This window comes from Cydia fagiglandana, chromosome 17 (assembly GCF_963556715.1).
Source record: "Cydia fagiglandana chromosome 17, ilCydFagi1.1, whole genome shotgun sequence".
Classification (NCBI taxonomy): Eukaryota; Metazoa; Arthropoda; class Insecta; order Lepidoptera; family Tortricidae; genus Cydia; species Cydia fagiglandana.
In genome coordinates, this window is record NC_085948.1 from 15,971,391 (window position 1) to 15,995,013 (window position 23,623).

The 23,623-nt window shown below is 40.8% G+C and overlaps 2 protein-coding genes across 2 annotated transcripts in view; both read right to left on the bottom strand.

Annotated features, from left to right (window-relative positions):
• Positions 1-546: 546 nt before the first annotated feature.
• LOC134672838 (rho GTPase-activating protein 17-like) lies at positions 547-4,210 on the bottom strand. The gene is made up of 4 exons (XM_063530792.1): positions 4,068-4,210; positions 3,469-3,678; positions 2,167-2,263; positions 547-723 (listed from the first exon to the last, which is right to left on the bottom strand). Exons 1-4 carry the CDS (start codon positions 4,208-4,210, stop codon positions 547-549), a joined length of 627 nt encoding a protein of 208 aa, XP_063386862.1.
• A 384-nt stretch (positions 4,211-4,594) lies between these two features.
• Positions 4,595-23,623, bottom strand: part of LOC134672839 (insulin receptor substrate 1-B) — a 51,762-nt gene continuing 32,733 nt past the window's right edge. Inside the window, exons 4-12 of the mRNA XM_063530793.1 lie at positions 22,227-22,363; positions 19,753-19,857; positions 14,320-14,631; positions 11,548-11,652; positions 10,788-10,893; positions 10,246-10,464; positions 9,337-9,462; positions 8,098-8,245; positions 4,595-4,777 (exon numbers count right to left, since the gene is read on the bottom strand). Of these exons, the coding sequence (XP_063386863.1) occupies positions 4,595-4,777; positions 8,098-8,245; positions 9,337-9,462; positions 10,246-10,464; positions 10,788-10,893; positions 11,548-11,652; positions 14,320-14,631; positions 19,753-19,857; positions 22,227-22,363 (1,441 nt within the window). The remainder of the gene's footprint in view (positions 4,778-8,097; positions 8,246-9,336; positions 9,463-10,245; positions 10,465-10,787; positions 10,894-11,547; positions 11,653-14,319; positions 14,632-19,752; positions 19,858-22,226; positions 22,364-23,623) is intronic.

Sequence of the window (23,623 nt, forward strand, 5' to 3'; positions counted from 1 at the left end):
CTGGTTGTCGGCGGCGAGCTTATCAGACATTAGTCGACGTCGCGCGCTTATTAAAGCACACATACGCATCCTCTATTATACACGCCGCACTGTCCCATTCCGTACCTGTAGTGGATAAACACTCCGGTGCCGCTATCCCTTTCTCGCTACATGTGGCGGGTAGAGGAGTGAGCGAGCATTTCGGACATTGGTTGATAGCGGAGTATCCGCGCGCTTCTGTCGACACACATACGCATGCAGTCTAACATACTCGCTGTTTCCCTCCCTCTACCTGTGCAGTGGGCAGAGGTGTGAGCGGGCTAGTTGTCGGCGGCGAGCATCTCGCGCAATAGTCGACAGCGGGGTATCCGCCCGCTTCCGTCGACACACACACGCATACAGTCTAATATACTCGCTGTCCCTCTACCTGCAGTGGGCAGTAGTGCTCGCGGGCTAGTTGTCGGCGGCGCGCTATTCATACATCAGTCAACAGCGAGGTATCCGCGCGCTTCTGTCGACCCACCTGTCCCGTCCCCCTCCCTCTACCTGCAGCGGCCAGTGCGTGAGCTAGTTGTCGGCGGCGAGCTTCTCGCTGCGCAGGAAGTCGATCTGCGTGTAGGTGCGGGGCGGCTGGGGCGCGGCGGCGGCGCGCTGCTCGAGGTCGAGCGCGGCGTAGTGCAGCCCGGGGGGGGCGGGGGGCAAGGGCCGCGGCTCGAAGCGCGCCGGCGCCGACAAGCCGCCCGCCTGGAAGTCACAACTTGCATTACTCGAATCCCGGTTAAGGGCATTTAGGGCCGGTTGCCCCAAATTGTTCGTTTCGTTAAAGAGCTCGCTAACATATTAAATAGGTATATTATAAACGGGTCACTCACGTATTTTCACGTGTTTTTCGACTTAAAATACGTGAGTGACCCGTTTTCAACATATTTAATATGTCCGTGTCTCACCTCATATAGATACCTCACCCACATTATTGGTAAAACAAAATCAGAGCATTACAAAAATGTCCAAAGGCCGAAGCCACGCTGGTAAGACTGAGGCCTCGTCATATAAACGTACACTGAAAGAAAACCAAAGGCATTTCTATTTCGTTTCTGAATTATCGTTTTACACCGAATATCAATAAAATAAAAGTATATCAATAAAACGTTATTATTTGATAGATATATTTATATAAGAATCGTCACATCAAACCAACATACTCGTAAAGCAGACCACTCCGATGGTATTGGCTTTAAATATCGTTCTTTCAACTGACAATATAGTCACTACAACTCACTGAGACTGCAGGTCGACTCTTGATTTCAATTTCTTGATAATATATCATTGAATTAACTTTAACTCAAAGCACGTGATAACTCTTTAGAATAGCAACAAAACTGGGTGAACCTAAGAATTTTACTGCTGATGTTATGTGAACAACATTGCTTCGTCTTCATAAATAAAATTTTAATAATTTAAATTGTTTACGTTAAAATCTAGTATATTGACATTATGTCATATATATTTTTAAAGTGACGTAAATATGAATGCCAGCACAATGAACATTTATTCCAATAAGAAAAAACAACCTTCACACTTTTTTCATTTTTAGTGAATTAGGAAGAAACTAATTGCACTGACTTGGTTGTGTTCGTATATTTTTAAATAATTTGTTATATTTTTAAAGTATTAACACTTGTGAATAAAAACAACAAAATTTTAATGACTTTAGATCTCCGTGTGACATTATTCATTTACCCTATATATTTTGAACACAGTCTTTCACTGGTATCATCATTCGTATACGGACATGTATTTCTGTCAATATATATGCCAATACGAAATGTCAAAATGGGACGTCCAACTACACGTCCGCGCTCGAAGAGCCCCAACGGGCATCTGAATCGAAGGAGAATTTTGACAGTTATGGCGGATGTATGGAAATTTTACGAAAGTTTAACTTTACGATTGAATTTCTCTGTTGCCTTTAAGAGGAAAAATAGGAAAAGGCTGATTCGTTGTCGTCCAGTTATCTGGCTTTCATAATCACTTGATATTATAGCTTGAGCAGCGATTTTTTTATACAAATTTTACTAAACCGTGACACTCGTATATACCCTCCTCTACCCTGTTAAGTGAAAAAGCCCGCATAACTGAAACGAAAAGATCCTGAGCATCCTGATCGCAATGCACTCAAGAAGTTACCTTGACAATAGTCGGGTTGCCTTGCTTCTCCGTGTCCACGCGACTGGTTTGCCGGCTGAGAGCCACGTACGAAGGCGACGACGATAGCTCCGGACTTCTGAAATATTTAATGAAATTTTAATTTATTTATCACAAAGTACACAACAATTTTGTCACAAATTATATTCCTCGCCAAACCAGGCGTGGCTCACTCCGCGATTTCGTCGCTTTGCTACAGGTAGCTAAAAGTACATCCGTTCGACCCCAATTTTGGGGTTTGCCATAAGCCGCCCGTGGCGCTGTCGCCACCTAGCGGCCATATCTGTGCTGATCGTAACAGACGCGTTTTGTTAGTTGTTAGAGAGTGAGTCTTCTGTACCTAGTACTATTATTTATTCTGTGGCCAAACTGCGATTGCAGTTAGTTGGCGAGATCGCGGTCATTTTTATATTTTAAGCATACATATTATGCTATGCACTGGGCACTTAATAAGGAGGTATTATGCAGTACCGGTCCTGATACCAAGGATTTGATTTTCCGGTTCTGGGCATGGCCGTAATTATAGAGTTAGACCAAGAAAAGTCTGCAACGATTTTGATAGCAAGTGCAAGTGTTGTTTTAAATGACAAACTTATATGAAATTACGATGTAAAAATAACATTTGCACTGCGTATGTTATCTTATCAAAATCGTTGCAGACTTTTCTTGGTCTAACTCTATAATTACGGCCATGCCCAGAACCGGAAAATCAAATCCTTGGTATCAGGACCGGTACTGCATAAGTGGCATAGAGAAATCTAAGTAAGGTAAGTAAGGAAAGAGTGCTCGCTCCATATATGTAGATCCCGCTTACAGTTACCTCCGGACGATATGTCTCTCTTTGGCACTGGTCCCACCGCGAGCTAGTAAGCTATGAGCTATCATCGGCTCAATAAAAGAGACACGGCGATATTTATAGCTCACCGCTGGGCGAGTAACTATAAATATCGCCGTGTCTCTTTTATTTAAACGGGAGTGCTTATCTTTTGTTCGTGTTTATAGCCGATAGCTCATAGCTTACTTGCTCGCGGTGGGACCAGTGCCTTTGGGACCTCTAGATATGTCTGAAATACACACTTCCTTGGACACTCCTCGGAAATCTCCCTCAAAGTCGTAAGCGGGTGATGCAGCTCCGGCTTAGGCTCCGGTTTCGGTGGTTGCCTCTTCGGTTCCGGCTCCACGCTTTCCGGAGGCGACTTCAGGGTGAGAGGGAAGAGAGTGCCCGCTAAGACGGAGCGGTAATGTAAAATTTTATCTAAAATAAACGGATAGTATAAGACTCACTTCCTTGGACACTCTTCAGAAATCTCTCTCAAAGTCGTAAGCGGGTGATGCAACTCCGGCGCCGGGTCCGGCTTAGGCTCCGGTTTCGCTGGTTGCCTCGCCGGTTCCACGCTTTCCGGAGGCGACTCCAGGGTGAGGGGAAACAGGGTGTCCGTTAAGAGGGAGCGGGTTTGAGGGGAGGACGCGAGGACCGCCGGCCGGAGGGGCGTTCTGAAACAAGATTGTTTTTTTTTTACACTGTAATATATGTGGTTGCCGCTCCCGTATTGGCTTATACAGCCATGAAAAACGTTATCGCCTTGCCTGACATTGTTTGTATAGTCTCCAATAGACTAAAAGGCTTATGGTGGCCGCGGCACCGTCGCCCGCGGGTGCATGAAGCCCGCCGCCGGGGGTGTGCCGGATACTATCTTATACCTAGTTTACATTCAGCCGAAGTGAGCAGGGAAGTGGGCAGGACGAGTGTGTAAACACGATACTTCTCATGCCGCTGCCATTGCCACTCGCGCTGCCCGGCGCTCCCCAAAATGGCGGTTTTTGTGCGGAAGTCAAAAGCTGGCAGCGCGAGCGGCAGCGGCAGAATGTAGATGAGGCATTACCTAGAGCCGAGGCTCATCTCCACGTAGCCGTCGGGCGTGGTGGCGACGCGGGGCGGCACGGGCTCGCCGGGCCGCATCTCCACGTAGCCCGCGCCCGCCTCCTCGCGCGTGTGCGGCCGCGGCGCCGTCGCCCGAGGGTGCATGAAGCCCGCCGCCGGGGGTGTGCCACTATCTCACCTAGAGCCGAGGCTCATCTCCACGTAGCCGTCGGGCGTGGTGGCGACGCGGGGCGGCACGGGCTCGCCGGGCCGCATCTCCACGTAGCCCGCGCCCGCCTCCTCGCGCGTGTGCGGCCGCGGCGCCGTCGCCCGAGGGTGCATGAAGCCCGCCGCCGGGGGTGTGCCACTATCTCACCTAGAGCCGAGGCTCATCTCCACGTAGCCGTCGGGCGTGGTGGCGACGCGGGGCGGCACGGGCTCGCCGGGCCGCATCTCCACGTAGCCCGCGCCCGCCTCCTCGCGCGTGTGCGGCCGCGGCGCCGTCGCCCGAGGGTGCATGAAGCCCGCCGCCGGGGGTGTGCCACTATCTCACCTAGAGCCGAGGCTCATCTCCACGTAGCCGTCGGGCGTGGTGGCGACGCGGGGCGGCACGGGCTCGCCGGGCCGCATCTCCACGTAGCCCGCGCCCGCCTCCTCGCGCGTGTGCGGCCGCGGCGCCGTCGCCCGAGGGTGCATGAAGCCCGCCGCCGGCGGCGTGCGGGACACTATCACCTAAGAACACATACACGCATTACTATAGAGGCCGGGAAGTAAGGGGTCGTCGGCCGAATAAAATAGACGGCCGAACGTAGGGAGGAGTGAGTTGGGAGCCCATGTACCTAATTACAGTTTGACACAAGAAATCTTAATTCAACCATTACAGTTGACGAGTAGAAAAGAGGTATATCTATGGGTGTAATCGAACGAGCGAGCGAAGCGAAGCGAAGTTCTTACATTCGACTTGGATCACGCGGCTGGCTAGCGGCACGTCCCGGCATTTCGATGTTTTTAAGCTGAACTATCAGAAGATAGTTTGATACTCAAGAACTTAAGTAAATTTGTTCTAATTTAAATGAAATTGGGTAAACGTGTAGTTGAGGGCATTATATTATAGTCATTAATTTTTGAGCAGGCTCGAACAAGAGGTTATTGAGCTAGAAGACCTTAAAATGCTAAAAAGCCATTTGTGAGGGGTCTTGCTATTCTGGTCATTTAATTGCAAGAAAGTATGGTCGAGTTTGGTATCAAATGAAAGTGCTCGGTTTGTTACACATTTATAATATTGTTTTTTTTTTAATTTAAGTTTTTTTTTCAAAAATGATGACAATTTTGGAATCCAAGATGGCGGCCATGCACTATGTCATAAAAGTTGTCATGGGTGTCGTTTTATAGGTTTTAGGGGGCGCAGATTTCGAAAATGATGACCATTTTGGATTCCAAAATGGCGGCCATGCACTATGTCATAAAAGTCGTCATGGATGTCGTTTTATAGGTTTTGGGGGGCGCAGATTTCGAAAATGATGACCATTTTGGATTCCAAACTGGCGGCCATACACTATGTCATAAAATAAAAATCGTCCTGGGTGTCGTTTTATAGGTTTTTGGGGGCGCAGATTTCGAAAATGATGACCATTTTGGATTCCAAAATGGCGGACCTGCACTATGTCATTAAAGTCGTCATGGGTGTCGTTTTATAGGTTTTAGGGGGCTCAGATTTCGAAAATTATGACCATTTTGGATTCCAAAATGGCGGCCATGCACTATGTCATAAAAGTCGTCATGGGTGTCGTTTAATAGATTTTAGGGGGCGCAGATTTCGAAAATGATGACCATTTTGGATTCCAAAATGGCGGCCATGCACTATGTCATAAAAGTCGTCATGGGTGTCGTTTTATAGGTTTTTGGGGGCGCAGATTTCGAAAATGATGACCATATTGGATTCCAAAATGGCGGCCATGCACTATGTCATAAAAGTCGTCATGGGTGTCGTTTTATAGGTTTTAGGTGGCGCAGATTTCGAAAATGATGACCATTTTGGATTCCAGAATGGCGTCCATGCACTATGTCATAAAAGTCGTCATGGGTGTCATGTTATAGGTTTTAGGGGGCGCAGATTTCGAAAATGATGACCATTTTGGATTCCAAAATGGCGGCCATGCACTGTGTCATAAAAGTCGTCATGGATGTCGTTTTATAGGTTTTGGGGGGCGCAGATTTCGAAAATGATGACCATTTTGGATTCCAAAATGGCGGCCATGCACTATGTCATAAAAGTCGTCATGGGTGTCGTTTTATAGGTTTTAAAGGGCGCAGATTTCGAAAATTATGACCATTTTGGATTCCAAAATGGCGGCCATGCACTATGTCATAAAAGTCGTCATGGGTGTCGTTTTATAGGTTTTAGGGGGCGCAGATTTCGAAAATGATGACCATTTTGGATTCCAAAATGGCGGCAAAACACTATGTCATAAAATAAAAATCGTCCTGGGTGTCGTTTTATAGGTTTTTGGGGGCGCAGATTTCGAAAATGATGACCATTTTGGATTCCAAAATGGCGGCCCTGCACTATGTCATTAAAGTCGTCATGGGTGTCGTTTTATAGGTTTTAGGGGGCGCAGATTTCGAAAATGATGACCATTTTGGATTCCAAAATGGCGGCCATGCACTATGTCATAAAAGTCGTCATGGGTGTCGTTTTATAGATTTTAGGGGGCGCAGATTTCGAAAATGATGACTATTTTGGATTCCTAAATGGCGGCCATGCACTATGTCATAAAAGTCGTCATGGATGTCGTTTTATAGGTTTTGGGGGGCGCAGATTTCGAAAATGATGACCATTTTGGATTCCAAACTGGCGGCCATACACTATGTCATAAAATAAAAATCGTCCTGGGTGTCGTTTTATAGGTTTTTGGGGGCGCAGATTTCGAAAATGATGACCATTTTGGATTCCAAAATGGCGGACCTGCACTATGTCATAAAAGTCGTCATGGGTGTCGTTTTATAGGTTTTAGGGGGCGCAGATTTCGAAAATGATGACCATTTTGGATTCCAAAATGGCGGCCATGCACTGTGTCATAAAAGTCGTCATGGATGTCGTTTTATAGGTTTTGGGGGGCGCAGATTTCGAAAATGATGACCATTTTGGATTCCAAAATGGCGGCCATGCACTATGTCATAAAAGTCGTCATGGGTGTCGTTTTATAGGTTTTAGGGGGCGCAGATTTCGAAAATTATGACCATTTTGGATTCCAAAATGGCGGCCATGCACTGTGTCATAAAAGTCGTCATGGATGTCGTTTTATAGGTTTTGGGGGGGCGCAGATTTCGAAAATGATGACCATTTTGGATTCCGAAATGGCGGCCATGCACTATGTCGTAAAAGTCGTCATGGGTGTCGTTTTATAGGTTTTTGGGGGCGCAGATTTAGAAAATGATGACCATTTTGGATTCCAAAATGGCGGCCATGCACTATGTAATAAAAGTCGTCATGGGTGTCGTTTTATAGGTTTTAGGGGGCGCAGATTTCGAAAATGATGACCATTTTGGATTCCAAAATGGCAGCCATGCACTATGTCATAAAAGTCGTCATGGGTGTCGTTTTATTGGTCATGGTCATCATTTTCGAAATCTTCACACCTGTTACAAATAAGGTATCCTAGTAAGTCAACAACATCTATATCTACTATGGAAATGTACTTTTGATAGTAGTAGTACGAAATGTAATCTGAAAGGAATCAAGTAATATATTCCTGTAATGAGGAATCGACATTGATTCCAATTACTAGTAATTGTAATATTCGAAAAATTGATTCCTGATTCCTCAAAAGGAATTGTAGGTTCTTAGTAATTCGGTATTGTTAGATTACAAAGTAATCTGGGAATCTGTAATCAGATTACAAAGTAATTTTAAGTAATCGTGGAATCAGGAATCAATTACGAAATGCCCATCTCGGACTAAGTAGCACCGCATTCAATAGATCTTTTTGGCGAACCGCGAGTTCACAGTTCGGGGCGAACTACTAGTTAGTTAATGTAGGTTCAGATAGTACCTTGGCGGGGCTGGGGTCGGGGTGCGAGAAGTCGAGCTCCATGAGGTCGTCGGCGCTCGTGCGCGGCAGCAGCGGCGCGGACGACGAGGCGCGCGCGCCGGCCGCGCGCGCCGGCAGCGGCGCCACGCGGCTGTTGCGGGCGCCCACGCTGGAATCACAGGTATAATTAAGGGGCTGCCCGAGGTTTACATCGATTTTTGACAAGTTTTGAATCGTATCTCCTTTTTTGCACTACAGATAATAGTAGATTGTTAACCAAGGGTGGAAAGTGAACCATTTCACCCGAGATATTTTGGCGCTCGAACGAAGAGAGAGCGCCGATAGTTCGAGGGTGAGATGGTTACTTTTACCCGAGTTAAACACTCTACTTTTCATTTCGACTATGAGGAAAGTTAAACACGAGAAATGTAGGTTTATTATTGGTAAGTATAATTCTTTAGAACAAATTATGAACAGATTTATAGGTAAACCACATAACTTTAAGTCACTCGAATCACTTGAAAATGTAAACGGCGCCAATTTCAGCCATGCGGAAGCTGATATGAGAGCTTATAATATGGCATATATTGCTGTTAGCCGTTACTCGAAGTAAAAATTAAAAAAAAAATTACTTTCCACCCTAGGGTGGGAAATGCAATTTTCCACCCGGTTATCTGCCTATGAAAGGTAAACTTTCCGAACAGGAGAGATGAAAAATTATTTATCGTGGCATACTTTGCATGTCACTACAGTATAAAATTAAAATTTTAAACTAGGATTCTTAAAATAATCCACGGCTTGAATACCAGCTGGTATTCGCTGTGGACAATAGGTTACGGTTAAAATGTCTCTTACCAGCTCGGAAAGGCTTACTTTGCACTTCGAAAACGAATAGCAAAGTAAGCCTTTCCGAGCTGGTATGGTGAAAAAATATTTTACAAATATTTGAAATATGATAGGTAGCTAACTCAATCCGAACGTCAGTAAAAAAAAACAACGAGTTGCACTCCGAGAGTGCCGGCAGAAGTAAAAACTCAATGACATTGTAACAGTTTTTCGATCAGGTCACGTGTCCGTCTTACGAAGCGTCTTCCGTCTTACGCTCTCGCGAGTTAAAAATTTTTTCCCCATCACAATAAGTGCACAGCGCCGCTAAAGAAAAGTAAGTAAGTTTTCACTTCGAAAATAATGAAATTTAATCGCGGTAGAGCCGTTAATGTCATTAAATATGAATGAGTATGTATAGTGTGACCCACATACCTGTAGGCCCGGAGGCGGGTGACGTCGGGCCGCGTGGGTGCGGGCCGCGAGCCCACGCTGTAGGCGCGGGGCGGCCGCTCGTCCGCGTCTATTATGTGCGACATGGCCGGCTCCAGCTGATATTCGCTGTGGACAATAGGTTACGGTTAAAATATGTCTCTTAACTTGATAATAAAATGATAAATAGGACGTAGTTCTCCAAACGGGAACCAGCTCCACACTTGAAAGTCTATTCATTACTTCAAGATTTAACACTAAGCGGATACCAAGCCGCGGTCTAATGGCGCCATGGGAAGGTAGCCATCAAGTCGCAGCAGGGTATTCTGGTGCCATGGGAAGGTAGCCATCATTGACGTTCTCTGGGGAAGTTACACTATATTTACCTACACCGAGGATCTGTCGAGGGCGTCCCACTGCACACAGAGCCACTAGAAGCTGATACCAAGCCATGGTCTAATGGCGCCATGGGAAGGTAGCCATCAGTCGCAGCCGGGTATTCCGGTGCCATGGGCAGGTAGCCATCATTGACGTTCTCTGGGGAAGTTACACTATATTTACCTACACCGAGGATCTGTCGAGGGCGTCCCACTGCACACAGAGCCACTAGAAGCTGATACCAAGCCATGGTCTAATGGCGCCATGGGAAGGTAGCCATCAAGTCGCAGCAGGGTATTCTGGTGCCATGGGAAGGTAGCCATCATTGACGTTCTCTGGGGAAGTTACACTATATTTATCTACACCGAGGATCTGTCGAGGGCGTCCCACTGCACACAGAGCCACTAGAAGCTGATACCAAGCCATGGTCTAATGGCGCCATGGGAAGGTAGCCATCAGTCGCAGCCGGGTATTCCGGTGCCATGGGCAGGTAGCCATCATTGACGTTCTCTGGGGAAGTTACACTATATTTACCTAAACCGAGGGTCTGTCGAAGGCGTCCCGCTGCACACGGAGCCGCTAGAAGCTGATACCAAGCCATGGTCTAATGGCGCCATGGGAAGGTAGCCATCAGTCGCAGCGGGGTATTCTGGTGCCATGGGAAGGTAGCCATCATGGACGTTCTCTGGGGAGGTCTCGGAGGCCGCTATTGAGGAGGTCCGGGAGTGGCTCGCTGGTTCCCGACCCAATTTACTGTGGAGGGAATGTTATTATTGATTTTTTGCTTAAACAATTCAAGATAAATGGGATCCAATTGGGTTAAACGCGCCATAGTTAAACACAGATGACGTTATAATTATAATCGAATTGCTTATAGCGATAAGAACTCCAAACCCAGAGCAAAAAAATATACCATAGACTAACCACAAAACCGTAGATAAGTCCTGTTCTAAGCGCTTCCTGAATTAAACACTGTAGTTTTAAGCCCTTTACAACGAGACCTTAAAGAAGACTATGAGACGATAGATACTATTGATTACATTGACATTGGAAGGTGTACGTTTTAAATTACATACCTAAACCTATCTCGAGGTCCCATCTCGCAGTAGTCGGGCTCCTCGGGTATCCGCGGTGTGCGGTGCCACTCCACTGCATCAGCTTCGTCGTGGGAAGCACTCAGGCCTAAATAACAAATACACAACACATATATTATTCGGTATTAAAAAAAAAAATTAAATATATTAACAATGACCACGTATTTAAAGTCGAAAATTGCTCGACATTTTTCACTCCATACCGTGAAGCATCATTGGGAGTGCTCGTGGGCGTACCGACGCAACCTTTCTTTGCCTATATCCAAGTTAACTTCAATGAGTTTCAAATGCCGTGTCGACTAATTCTCGGCCTTCAAATTAAACGATTTCGAAGTGATATACCTATCACGCCTCCTTGTGGGAATATAGTTCAGATAAGGTAACCGTCACCAACTCTATGGTGTTGGGATCCCTAAACTGCCGGGAGACAGTGGCCCAAGCGAACATGGCCCGCGTAATGACGTCATCAAAATGGCTAAGAGCGTCTCGCTGAGACCTTCGTATAATATTCCACACTCTTTAAACCCTTTGAAGTGAAAACTTCTTTAGCGGCGCTGTGCACTTTTTGTGATGGGGAAAAAATGTTAAACTCGCGAGAGGTCACGTGACCGTAATATTCGTAAGAGGTAAGACGGACACGTGACCTGATCGAAAAATTGTTACAATGTCATTGAGTTTTCACTTCTGCCGGCACTCCCGGAGTGCAACTCGTTTTTTTTTTACCAATACCAACATAAGTTACCTTCAATGATCTCCGAATGCCGTGTAGGTGGCCTTTCCGCCTCCAAAGACTTAAACGCCTTTGAGGGCATACTATCGCAACGATTCCTAAACGGACCGGCAGCGTCTGTAAATAAATATACAATTATAATTTTAGTTTGGGAATAAAATAAATTCTGATTATCCCTTATTTTTTCAGAATCTGTAGCTTTTTAGGTTTTTATTTTGTGATCATTATGAAAAATACCAATATTTAGATTTTCGTTAATTTAAAAATACAATATTTAACAGAGATTTGTTTAGTTTTATGTACAAGGTACATCGTTATTTGTCAATATTGTTTAATAATTCACAAAACTAATATTGATTCATAGATGGTATTATTTAACGATATCGGTATATACTTAGGATGATAGTGTGATGATTCGAATATAAAGCTTAACTTCACAAAATATCTGACTATTGACCTTTGATGTTAACAATATTATTAGGATTGGTCTAAAGACTCTAAAGTATTCGTCCCTTTTTTCCGTTACAATTCTTAGAAAAGCTTTATACGACATACAAACTCAACCACGTTGCATACTCTGATCATAGACCAAGGCATAAATAGATAGAGACATACTCGCACATGCCGAAGAGTAGTTTTTCAATCCTCAGATAAATATCACCAAAAAGTTTTTATTTCTCTTACAGCTTAGCAAAAAAGAGTAGAAATTAAAAAGTGGCAACACTAGCGTCGTCCCGTTTTCTTATATACACACCGTGTTTTTTTTTATTTCCGTTAATTTCAAGGGTGCATTCCTGAGCTTAAATCAAGTAACTTTCCCAAAGACACCGATATTCTAATTAACTCAATTTCGGAGATAATCAATAATTTATTTTTGTCCTATAAGGCCTCTACAAGCGTGAACACTTGCCTTAGGGCCGGTTTACATATCGATTAGTGTTTAGAATGAGTTCATACATTTGCTACTACACTTAAGTACAATCTCGGTCGATTGATGTTCGAAATAACATTGATATATCACAGATTTGAATTGTTTGATTGAGTTAAATATAATTCCCGTGTTACAACAACCCTATATGCTACATTTAATTACTTTTTAAACTTAATTTTTTTTTGCAAAAAAAGCAAAAAAAAATTTTTTTTTAGAAAATTAACTATGCCATTTAGTTCTCTTAAATGTACTTAACCCCGAAGTTAACGGAATTCAATAAAAACACGGTGTATATTGGTTTGAAAGGGACGACACTACAGTGTTGCCACTTTTTAATTTCTACTCTTTTTTGCCAAGCTGTACATAAGCGACAAGAAAAAGAAAGAACATCTTTGGTATTTTTGTAATTTATCTGAAGTCTGAAAAACCAAGCTTTAATCATAATCATACAAATAAATACATGAAATAATACATTTAAAAGCTTATTTACACAGCTATTTGTACAAGGGTAACACTGCAAAAGAAAGCACTATAGATAGAAAAACGAAATGTTAGTTTGGAATCATTCCTTGGATTTTATACAATTTTTATTTCACATGAAAAGATATAGCGTAAGCGTGCATCATTCGGGTGATAGTAGAAAAACAATAAACAATTTAAAAAATAACTTAGGTTAGTAAATGAATCGTCGTGCAGCCGGTACCAACCGCAACTTATATTTAAATTAATTATAAGCTACTATAATAGCTATATTATAAAATGGTACATTATATATGCGCTGGCAATCTTGTGGTATTAGTTGACGTAGAAGAGCATTTCTTTAATACCATGACTTTGATTGTGCAGTTTTTTGCAGTTTATAAATTAATTTACTCAGAAGCTAAAGCTCTTTCTATCCCAATAGGAGAAAAACTAAATATTTCAATCTATTACGTTGTGAAGTCTGAGTCGATATAACATGAAACTCATCGAAAATTTCATAGTTATAAAAGTGCCATTTAAAAATATGCTAATAAAGCTTTACCTATTACGCCCGCTCTAAAAAATGAAGTAACTTTTTTCTGTAGAAGCATAATAAACCAGATATGCTTGCATATTTCTAGTTTTGATACCAGTCTCTCCATTACACACGACTTAAACAGAGTTGTGATGGATAGTCAGTTTATTTTGTTGTTATCTGGCCTTATACATTCACCTAAGCTTGATGGTCTTTAAAATTAATTTTAGTATCAGTAGACTTTTTTTTTATTTACTTAATAAAAGCAAATTTCTTATTCATGGTAAGCAACAAAGTCCTTTTGATTGAAACGTCACATTTTTCAGTTAAAAAAAGAGAGTATTTAATCAACTATAGGATATTTCGAAGAATAATTTAATTGTTTATTTTATCAAAGTTTACTTTATAATAGAAGCAAAGAGTTCTTCAGCCTAAGGCGGGATATAATTAACTTATTCCATTCCAGCAAGCATTAACTAACAATCTTTAGGATAAAACAATAACTCAACCCAACTATGACTGAACCAAACATTTAGTCGTAAATTAAAAAGAAATATTTACGAAAACTTGTTTCCCTTCTTTCACATTTCCAAATGCATTTTGACATTATAGGTTAACATAACTTTAGGTACCAAATTAAATAAACGTGTTGCACTAACAAGCTAATACCCTTAGGGCTCATTAAGACGATGTGAGAACTCGCATGCGAGATACATTACATTGCGGGTTTTGATCGGTCGGTTGAATTGGACGTAACCAACAGTCCGCAATGTAACTAAAATCGCATGCGATTCGCGCGCCGTCTAAATCAGCCCTTACTACGCCCGATATAAAGCATGCGGACAAGCATACATACTCTTTGTATGCGCGGGCGAGAGCTTAGACAGCCGCGCCCCCGTACTAGCGCGCCGGCTCCACTGCGGTTTCTTCGTCGTCTCAGTTCCATTGACGGCTTTGCATGACGAGTGCCTCTGAGCTCGCTCAATGGTCACTCTATCTACTTCGTCCCCAGTCAAAGGTGCCGATCTCGTCCGCTCGTGTACTATCTTGAGGGGTTCTTGAAATAGCGGGCACCCGGTGGGTAGTGAGACGGTTCGGTGGTGTTTTATGAGTCGGGGATGGTCGGTTTTATCGGTTATTAGTGAGTTATTCGGTGGTTGGTTTTCGGCTGCGGACAAGACAATGAAGCTACACAAACTGGCACCAAGCACCCGGTGCGATGGTTTGTTAACATGGATTGGAGCGATGGTATTTATTGTTGAATGGTTACTTTATGGTATATCTTTCCACATGGTATTAAGAAAATAAAGGGACCCACTGATTAACAGTCCGCCGGACGGTATCGGCCTGTCAGTTAGAAATAAATTTTGACAGTTCCGAACAACTGACAGGCCGATACCGTTCGGCGGGCTGTTCAGTGGGCCCCTCTAGGGCTATTTTTCTGTCATTCTAATTACGCCTTCATTGGAGTAAAAGAGATAGATCCCCGCAATTTGCGAATTTCGGTTTTCGCAGTAGCACCTCAGTTTTTCGTTTGGTACAGGTATAAAAGTGGATTGAAAATTCGATCAAGAATCACCGACATACTTTTTTAAGCCGAGTGACTTCATTTATGCAAAATTAAAAACACAATTTCAAATAAATCTTCATGAAGAGATCTTTTTTAGGACTTTCAAGATTACTGGAAATTTATTTGCAAATTTTAAAGAAATAACATTTATTCAGACTTTAAACCTGTAAGCAATATTTTTATGAGTATTTAAAATAAATATTCGCATCTAAAATAGTTTAAAAGTATTTGATGTTTCTGTATTTCACTATTTCGGTGCCATAAGTGCAAAAATTGGAATTATTTATTATGATATTTCCAGATAATTGACGATAATCCATGTTACCAATACCAGTTAGTGACAATGTTGCTTACTCTTATTGAAAATTAATCACAAATCATCAATAACCATTATTATTTAAATGTGCACCACCACCAAATGAATAAAATACCATCGCTCGTAACACTGTTAAAAAATGCCAGCAAATGTATGGTACAGACAACATTCCATTCAATTAAAAAATCCGTAATATTTTCTATACCATATTTTCTTGGCTCATGAAATTATAATAATAATGTATTGTCATGTAAACGATATCAAATATCCAACACCGATGATCATGCGCGATCACTCTTAATGCATTCGTCATAATGCTCAAAATGCCTTAACATCCTATCAAATGCTTTAATATAACATCCTATCATGCTATCACATCCATCGTTATTTGTAATACAAATAATAACAATTATTTTACTTAATCTAGAGAAAATTAACATGTTTACTTATTTAGTAGTTATGTAATAGTTTTAACATTCACTTCAAAAAATCGTTTACACAAAAAGAATAGTACAAACACTTTATACTCTGTCCCCCTTATTCATAAACGTTTGCTAAAGTTGACAAGCCGATAATAATCGTTTGTCCCTTTCCGACGTATTGGTATGATGGAAAGGGACAAACGATTATTATCGGCTTGTTAACTTTAGTAAACGTTTATGAATAAGGGGGTGTATCTTTAGTTACTTAAATAAAAGTAAACAAATACGTTGTACACTTTCGGGCAGTTATAACATTTATTGATTAACCAACCAAATACAAAACCACCTGGATCTGTCACTGAACGACCTGACCCATAGTCTAATAAAACATGGTCTTCTCTTCCCAGAGTGACACAAGCCTACGTCATAAACCATAATAACATGGCCGCCATATATAGCGCTATCGCATATTATCATATAGCGCTGTCGCATGATGACGTAGGCTTGTGTCAGTCAGGTGACCTAGAAAAGACGGGAAGAGAGTACCAGGCGGAGTATATTATTATACCATGACCTGACCTACATTATTAATTTGATCATGTAATGTTTTCACCTACCCTTAAGAAGCCATTTGAGGGTAGATTTTGTTTACTCTTTTTTAAATACCTAAAGATACAGACTATAGACTTAAAAGCAATGAAGGTACATTTCCTGTGTGTTCAAGAAAACTTTTAACTGAATAGTATGTACCTACTTACCTTTTTTGTAGTAGGGTCAAGGCGGCAACAGTGGCTCAACGCAAACAGTGGCTCAGTCGCCCAAATAGCGCTTTACACTGTAGCATCCTTACATGTTAGAATAATCATTGCCCGTCCGATTGAATTCGTTCGATTACTGAATGTTTCTGCTGTAATATGCAAGCTATTCTCTCATGTTGGAATTAAGTTGACTGAGCTACTGTACCCGGCAATAGCCGGGAAAAAAATATTTTTTCCGAGCCACTGTTCCCTCCTTGACCCTACACACGACTTTGTGACTTAGAAATAGGTACATTAAAAGCAACTTTTTTAGCATATTTAATGCGTTTTTTCTGAAATGATTAGAATGTTACATATCCTCCACAGTACTTTACGTTAGAATTCTCTAAATCATTGCACCCATTATAAAAACCCTATATACGAGAGATGAACCCTATATACTGTCATTCAAATAATTTCAGAAAAATAACTATAAATACAGTTCGCTGTTTTCGGCCAAGCGCGGCGAAGCATTCGTTCGATATACATTTAAACGGTTATTGCATTATAAGCCTTAAGATTTACTGCGTTAAGTCTTGAATCAAACAACAGATGTTAAGCATATTAATTTGACAAGTATAAAGCTTATCTTTCCCAAATATCTGACAAACATCAAGGAATCCTCATAATAAAAAAAAACATAAAGAACAATACAAGGAAACCACGTCACTAAGATGGAGCTGTGATTTCATGATACGCCGATTTCGGACGCACACATACTCACTTATTTGATAAAGTAAGCCAATGAACGCTCGGCCTTTCGAGTTGTGAATGTGTGCGTGCGCGTTTACATACGAGAAAAGTAAGGCGTGTATGGAGTCACAGTTTAAAAAGCGACGTTATTTTCGTGACATCTTAGGCACATGACCTTTTGTGATATTATGTAACAAAAAACCAAGACTTAATTTGTTTGACAGATATTAGCTAACAATCATCTGAAGAAACGAGATAACACGATCCATAGATATTCTTTTTGGTCGCACAAAGAGCCGTGCAAAGCTGCATTCGAACATAGAATGCTATCGAATCGATAGAGTTTGACAGTTTGAGAGATATGACAATATAGAGTCAAATTCTTCCATTTCATAATATGGAACTAACATTAAATATGGTTAAAAAAATACTGTATATTGTCTATATCCCTAGAAAGTTTCATACGGCATTTTTTAGATTAGTGGCAGGATACATATAGTTTAACCACAAGATTGGCAGATTTAAGTTTACAAGGCGGTAGTTTTAGCACTCACTAGAGGTCGCTACTGACTAAAGACGATTCAAACTATTTACTTATTTTACTGGGTATATAAATTTATTGATTTCGACGTGCGACGAAAACTACTTACTTGTTACAAACAGCGACACCCGTAACTGTACATCGGTGGACCTTATTACAAAAGGCATAAGGTCCACCGATGGACAGTTAACTGTGCGGGCGATGGTACTACTAAAAAAGTTGAAAGAATCTATTCAACATTCAATAGATGGAGTGATCAAGGCACAAAAACTGTACATATGAAGTTCTACATCGCGCTATCGATATTCTAAGTCGGTGGTGAAAAGTGTAAATAAGAATGCCGACTCACGCTCGACCTTTTAGTTTGTAAAAAAAATAATCTCTTAATAATAATAAAAATGTTTTAAAATGTGTATGTGTTGGCTAAAATGTTTTGATTGAGCATGTGTAATAAGTATTTGTTTGCTACTTTTCTATTGTATTTCTGATTGTAGGTGTTTTTTTTTTAAATATTGTCATTTTTGGATTGTACTTAATATTTACTGTAAAAAAAAAAGAAAAATCTCTTATGTTGTGTGTTGCTGTGTCCGGGCGTCGACACTTTTCATTCAAGTAAATTTGAATGTACAATCTGTAGCTACATGTGTGATCCTGTAATTGGCTTTCCATCTCTTATTAATGTGGCATACTCTGTATAGATAGCTGTTGGATCTCCATAACATAAATAAATAATAAAATAATAATAATTTCAGCCTATATACGTCCCACTGCTGGGCACATGCCTCCTCTCATGCGCGAGAGGGCTTGGGCTATAGTCCCCACGCTAGCCCAATGCGGATTCGGGATTTCACATACACCTTTGAATTTCTTCGCAGGTTTCCTCACGATGTTTTCCTTCACCGAAAAGCTAGTGGTAAATAATAAATGATATTTCGTACATAAGCTTCGAAAAACTCATTGGTACGAGCCAGGATTGGAACCCGCGACCTCCGGATTGAAAGTCGGACGTCACATCCACTCGGCCACTTTCACCTTAAATTCAGAAACGTCTGCGAACGATGCTATTAAGCTTAGAATAAATTAAAAAAGTGAAAAAAATACTGTCTCGGGTGAGACTTGAACCCACGGCCTCCGACCGTTTTATACTTTTGAAATCGAATGAAAAACCTAGCCAGTAGCGACCTCTAATGTCAACGCATTGTTAGTTCAGACAAGGCGCTTGCACATATATAGGTGTCACAGTGAATCGACTCGATATTCCATCTCGCTTCCTTTTGCTTGGTGTAAGCGAGGGGGAATCGGTTTGAATGTCACTGTGGCTCAATAAGCAGGTACAACCACTGTTATATGTTACATTGATGAAAACGCAGATGGTATTTGGTAGACGAAAGGGCAATTTCCCACATTTGGTGACGATGCGGTACGCCAGAAGCCAAAATACAGATTTTCGGTGTTAATCTTAGCTTTTTTTTATATAAAACCACCCCCCTTTTGTGTATAAAATGTTGTTTAAATCAACTATCAACTCATCATACATCTAAAATTAATTAAGTGGTATGTAATTTTTTCGATTATTACTTTATTTTGAAAGTGCGACAAAATTTCTCATGTGTTTGTCTTCGGCTTATAGTACAATTTCAATTTATTGCGTTATATTAATTATCTATAACTGTGAAGTTTCTTCGTGATTTTAAATATTTCTTAATTCAAATTATTATAAAAATGAACGAAAAGCATAGATTAAAACCGAAAGATTATAAATGGCTTGCCATATCAAAAAGGGTTACTACATAAGGCACCTTTTGATATGGAAAACCACAATACTTTACAACGTCAGTGTCTAACTGTGATTGGTCCATCTAATTTACCATCCGCGTTTACACCACCGCAACACATATCCGTGGCCATACAAAAAAGCGTCCTATCCCCTTGCGCTAAGGTGCACATTACCGTTGGTCGTGAGAGGCGCAATGGCGGCCGCCGAGTCATCTATGGAGTAAGTGTTGGTTGAACACACGCATTGTCTAATGCATGAGCCAACGCAGAGGCCCTTTTCTGCAATAGATTTGTGCCAATGTATACCTTACATCTTGGTCTGAGGGTTCAATTTTGAATGAGGGCTGGGGCTTTTAAAGTGAGCTTTCAAGCACTTCAAAAAAGTTAACTCCAGTATGATAAAGGCAATGAATAAAGAACGCCATTGTAAGTAAATAAAATATATGAAGAATAATATTATGAGCAGAGGGCCTGCCGCGAACATCGAATCTCTTTATCGCTTTTGCCTATTCGAATGATAGAGGCAGATAACGAAATTACGATATTAGATGTTTGCGGTAGGTCCTCGGATTACAAACGGTCGACGTTCAAAGATATGATTACACTTTAGCACCTTAATCCTTTGTCTTTCTTCTTCTTCATCACCGCGTTATTCCGGCATTTTGCCACGGCTCATGGGAGCCTGGGGTCCACTTGATAACTAATCCCATGATTATTGGGATTAGTCAGTCCGGTTTCCTCACGATATTTTACTTCGCCGAAAAGCGACTCGCAAATATCAAATGATATTTCCTACATAAGTTCCGAAAAACTCATTGGTACGAGCCGGGGTTTGCACCCGCGACGTCCGGATTGAAATTCGCTGTTATGTTAACATATTTTTAACGTCGACTGCACACTTTTAGTTATGGTTCTTGATTCGTTCTCTTGAAAATATATTGGCTACCAATTTCACTAATAAGAATATTAAGAATATCATAAAAATGAAAGAAATCACTAAAATAATTCCCGAAATGTTTTGAGGTGTCTCTAGAATATGTTCACCGCGGTACAATGTCCTTCGCGGGATATACATACTCATCTCTTATTAACTGTATTACTTAGAAAAAGACAGGTATAGTATATTGCGTGAAATAGGTGCGGGTCTGTTATTAAGTGGGGACACGGAAACTGAATGAATCAATGTCAAAAACATCTATCCTGACCGGTCAAATGTCATTACATATTTTCGACTTTTCCGTAGAGTTAAAATTATATAGGTAGAACAAGATGTAAGGAATTCACTTCTCATGTTGGGAAAGGATTTTGAATTACCGAGGCAACTGTACACAAAACAATGCTTGCTTACACTATAACTATTCTAAATGTATGGTTAGTCACGTTTTTCTTCAAAGGGTACTTAAGCGAAGCTGACTATACTACTTTCTAATCTAACTACAGGTTATCACTTTAAAAAAAACATGTACAAAAAATCTTCAAATAATAATTTGACTTTTTATTATAAAAATATATTAAAAATAAAATATTTAAAATACCCATAAAGTTTTTTGTGCATGCTACTCTATCCACCGCTACAACCCCAAAAACTAAGTTTGCTAAAAGAAAAACATTGTTTTCATTCCCTTACTTCTTGCTCGGAAAGTGTGACCCTAACTTAATCTTGATTGTATCAGGTAAAGTGTAACCTAGTCGGATATCAATAAGGATTAGTTTTGATTGCAAAAAAAAATGGTAATAATCGCTATTGACAATCAATAAAGCGGTATCTTTTGACTAAGAAAGTCACAAATAAACGATGTTTTTCTTTATGCAAACTATTAAGTTGGATCCACATATCTGTCGTTATTGCTTATATCGCTTGGGATGGGGCCTTTTTGAGATGCCTGCTTCTAGAAGTGAGCTAACTAGGCAGACGATGACGTCAACGAATAGAATCGGTAGAACCTATTCCAATAAGATAGACCTCAGATCATTTTAGTCTCTCCATTTGTAAAATTAAACACAATATGTAGATCCAACTAACGCTACTATGTGTAGAGTCAGCATCTATAGTAGACGGTAATATGCATCAAAAGTATTTACCATTCTCTAGTAGCTTTACAAAAAGATATGACTCTATGTAAGTCAATTATAATGTGGTATCTTTGAACGCAAACTATAAAGATATATCTATTTATAAAACTATCTCAGGGTGGCGAATTGTTTTGACACGCTCTAATCGCTACTATTGACGCTGACTGTACTTCCTACCCTCATATTTAAAGTTTAACTCCAACTCAATGTGCATTATTTCATTTGCAACTGATTGCGACTAATAAAACAGTTTAACCTCGTGCCGCCCACCATACAAAATTATAGCCAAGGAAGTTAGAATCTTATTGTATTTTCAATTAGGTTGAATTTCATTTGTTCGGAAATATTACGAGACAAATGAAATGCTACCTACTTAGTTTTAAATTAAGGTTGACATTCCATCGAAACTGAGTGTACATCCTAATGTACGTCGGGCGGCACGAGGTTAAGTCATTAATAACTAAATTAAGAGCAGAGTTAGATAATAAAAGTCGCGACCAGTTTAATTCTTGGGACAATCCTCAACCGAAAATAGCTCTTCACACTTGGATTTAAGGCAGAATTTTCAAACTTACCGTTGGAAAGGCCTGCTCTAGGCCTCTGGCCTTCGGAGACCGTTTGCCGTCTAGGACGAGGGTGCTCGTCGTCTGATTTCGGCATCGTGATGTGATCCCTCTCGTTCTCTGTCTCTTTCGCACAGTTGCGCATGGCACTGGAATAGTAAGAATTGGGTTCAATAAAAAAGTTGAATGATTAACAGAAATATAATAGGACCCAGAATTGAGCCCTGTGGTACTCCGATCTACGGTTATGCTTTTATGTTGTTGAATTTATTCGATTCCAATATAAAAACACTTATTCGGATTACTCGTGTTTGTAAAATCTAATAATATTAAGGTGGATGTCTAGGGATGGGATGCCGATTATCAGCCAAAAGATGGCGTCACTGTGCACGAATTGTGGATTTTCACTATTTCTCCCAAAATACAAAGTTTCATAAGATGTGTTGATATGTGCGAAAACTATAAAAAATACTACATCCAAATCGAGACATGTTCAACTCAACATTGTCTCATTTCGTTATTACCGGAATCCAACTGCAAAATATTGCAATTTCTTGCATTCACGCACACTTACGTACTTAAAGTCACCTTAAAGTCAGTGTCAAATGTCAGCAGATTCGTAATGTTACAGTAAAGTAACCTAGAGGGCGCAGCGGATGAAATGTTTATTGTTGAAAAAAGATTGGAAATTAAATAATAAATTCTTGTTTGAGCAACGATTAAGAATTACAAGGCATTCAGAAGCAACTAATGTTTTCGACCATCAACTGTCATGTGCTCGTGGCACCCGTAGCCTCTATTTTGAAAAAAATCAGATTGTAGCTAAGATACATGGTTCAAACCCCGACAATGCCAGTTTTTTTTATTTTATAATTTTAGCATTCTCTTTTGAATTATTTTAAGCGTATGTTATTCTTCGAAACTAAACTTACGTGACGTGAGTAAAATATTTTCAGTATTTTAATTATTTTTTAATAATATTATGGGAAGATTTATAAAAGTATTTTTATTTTCCGGTTTTCAAAGGATATAAATAATGATTAAAATAATTAAAAAAAAGTCATGCATGAGGCTAATTAGGATCGCAGAATAGGTACATAAGAAGTCAACTATCGACGAAGTATAGCTGGTCAAGCAGATCTTGTCAGTAGAAAAAGGCGGCAAATTTGAAAAATGTAGGCGCGAAGGGATATCGTTCATAGAACATTTGGATTTCGCGCCTTTTTAGGGTTCCGTACCCAAAGGGTAAACCGGGACCCTATTACTAAGACTTCGCTGTCCGTCCGTCCGTCCGTCCGTCCGTCTGTCACCAGGCTGTATCTCACGAACCGTGATAGCTAGACAGTTGAAATTTTCACAGATGATGTATTTCTGTTGCCGCTATAACAACAAATACTAAAAACAGAATA

Coding starts and splice junctions, on each gene's coding strand:
- LOC134672838 (XM_063530792.1), bottom strand. CDS start 4,210: ATGCACCCTCGGGCGACGGCGCCGCGGCCGCACACGCGCGAGGAGGCG. Junction 2,264..3,468: donor TCTGAAGAGTGTCCAAGGAA/GTGAGTCTTATA, acceptor TAAATATTTCAG/AAGTCCGGAGCTATCGTCGT. Junction 724..2,166: donor GCAACCCGACTATTGTCAAG/GTAACTTCTTGA, acceptor TGTGACTTCCAG/GCGGGCGGCTTGTCGGCGCC.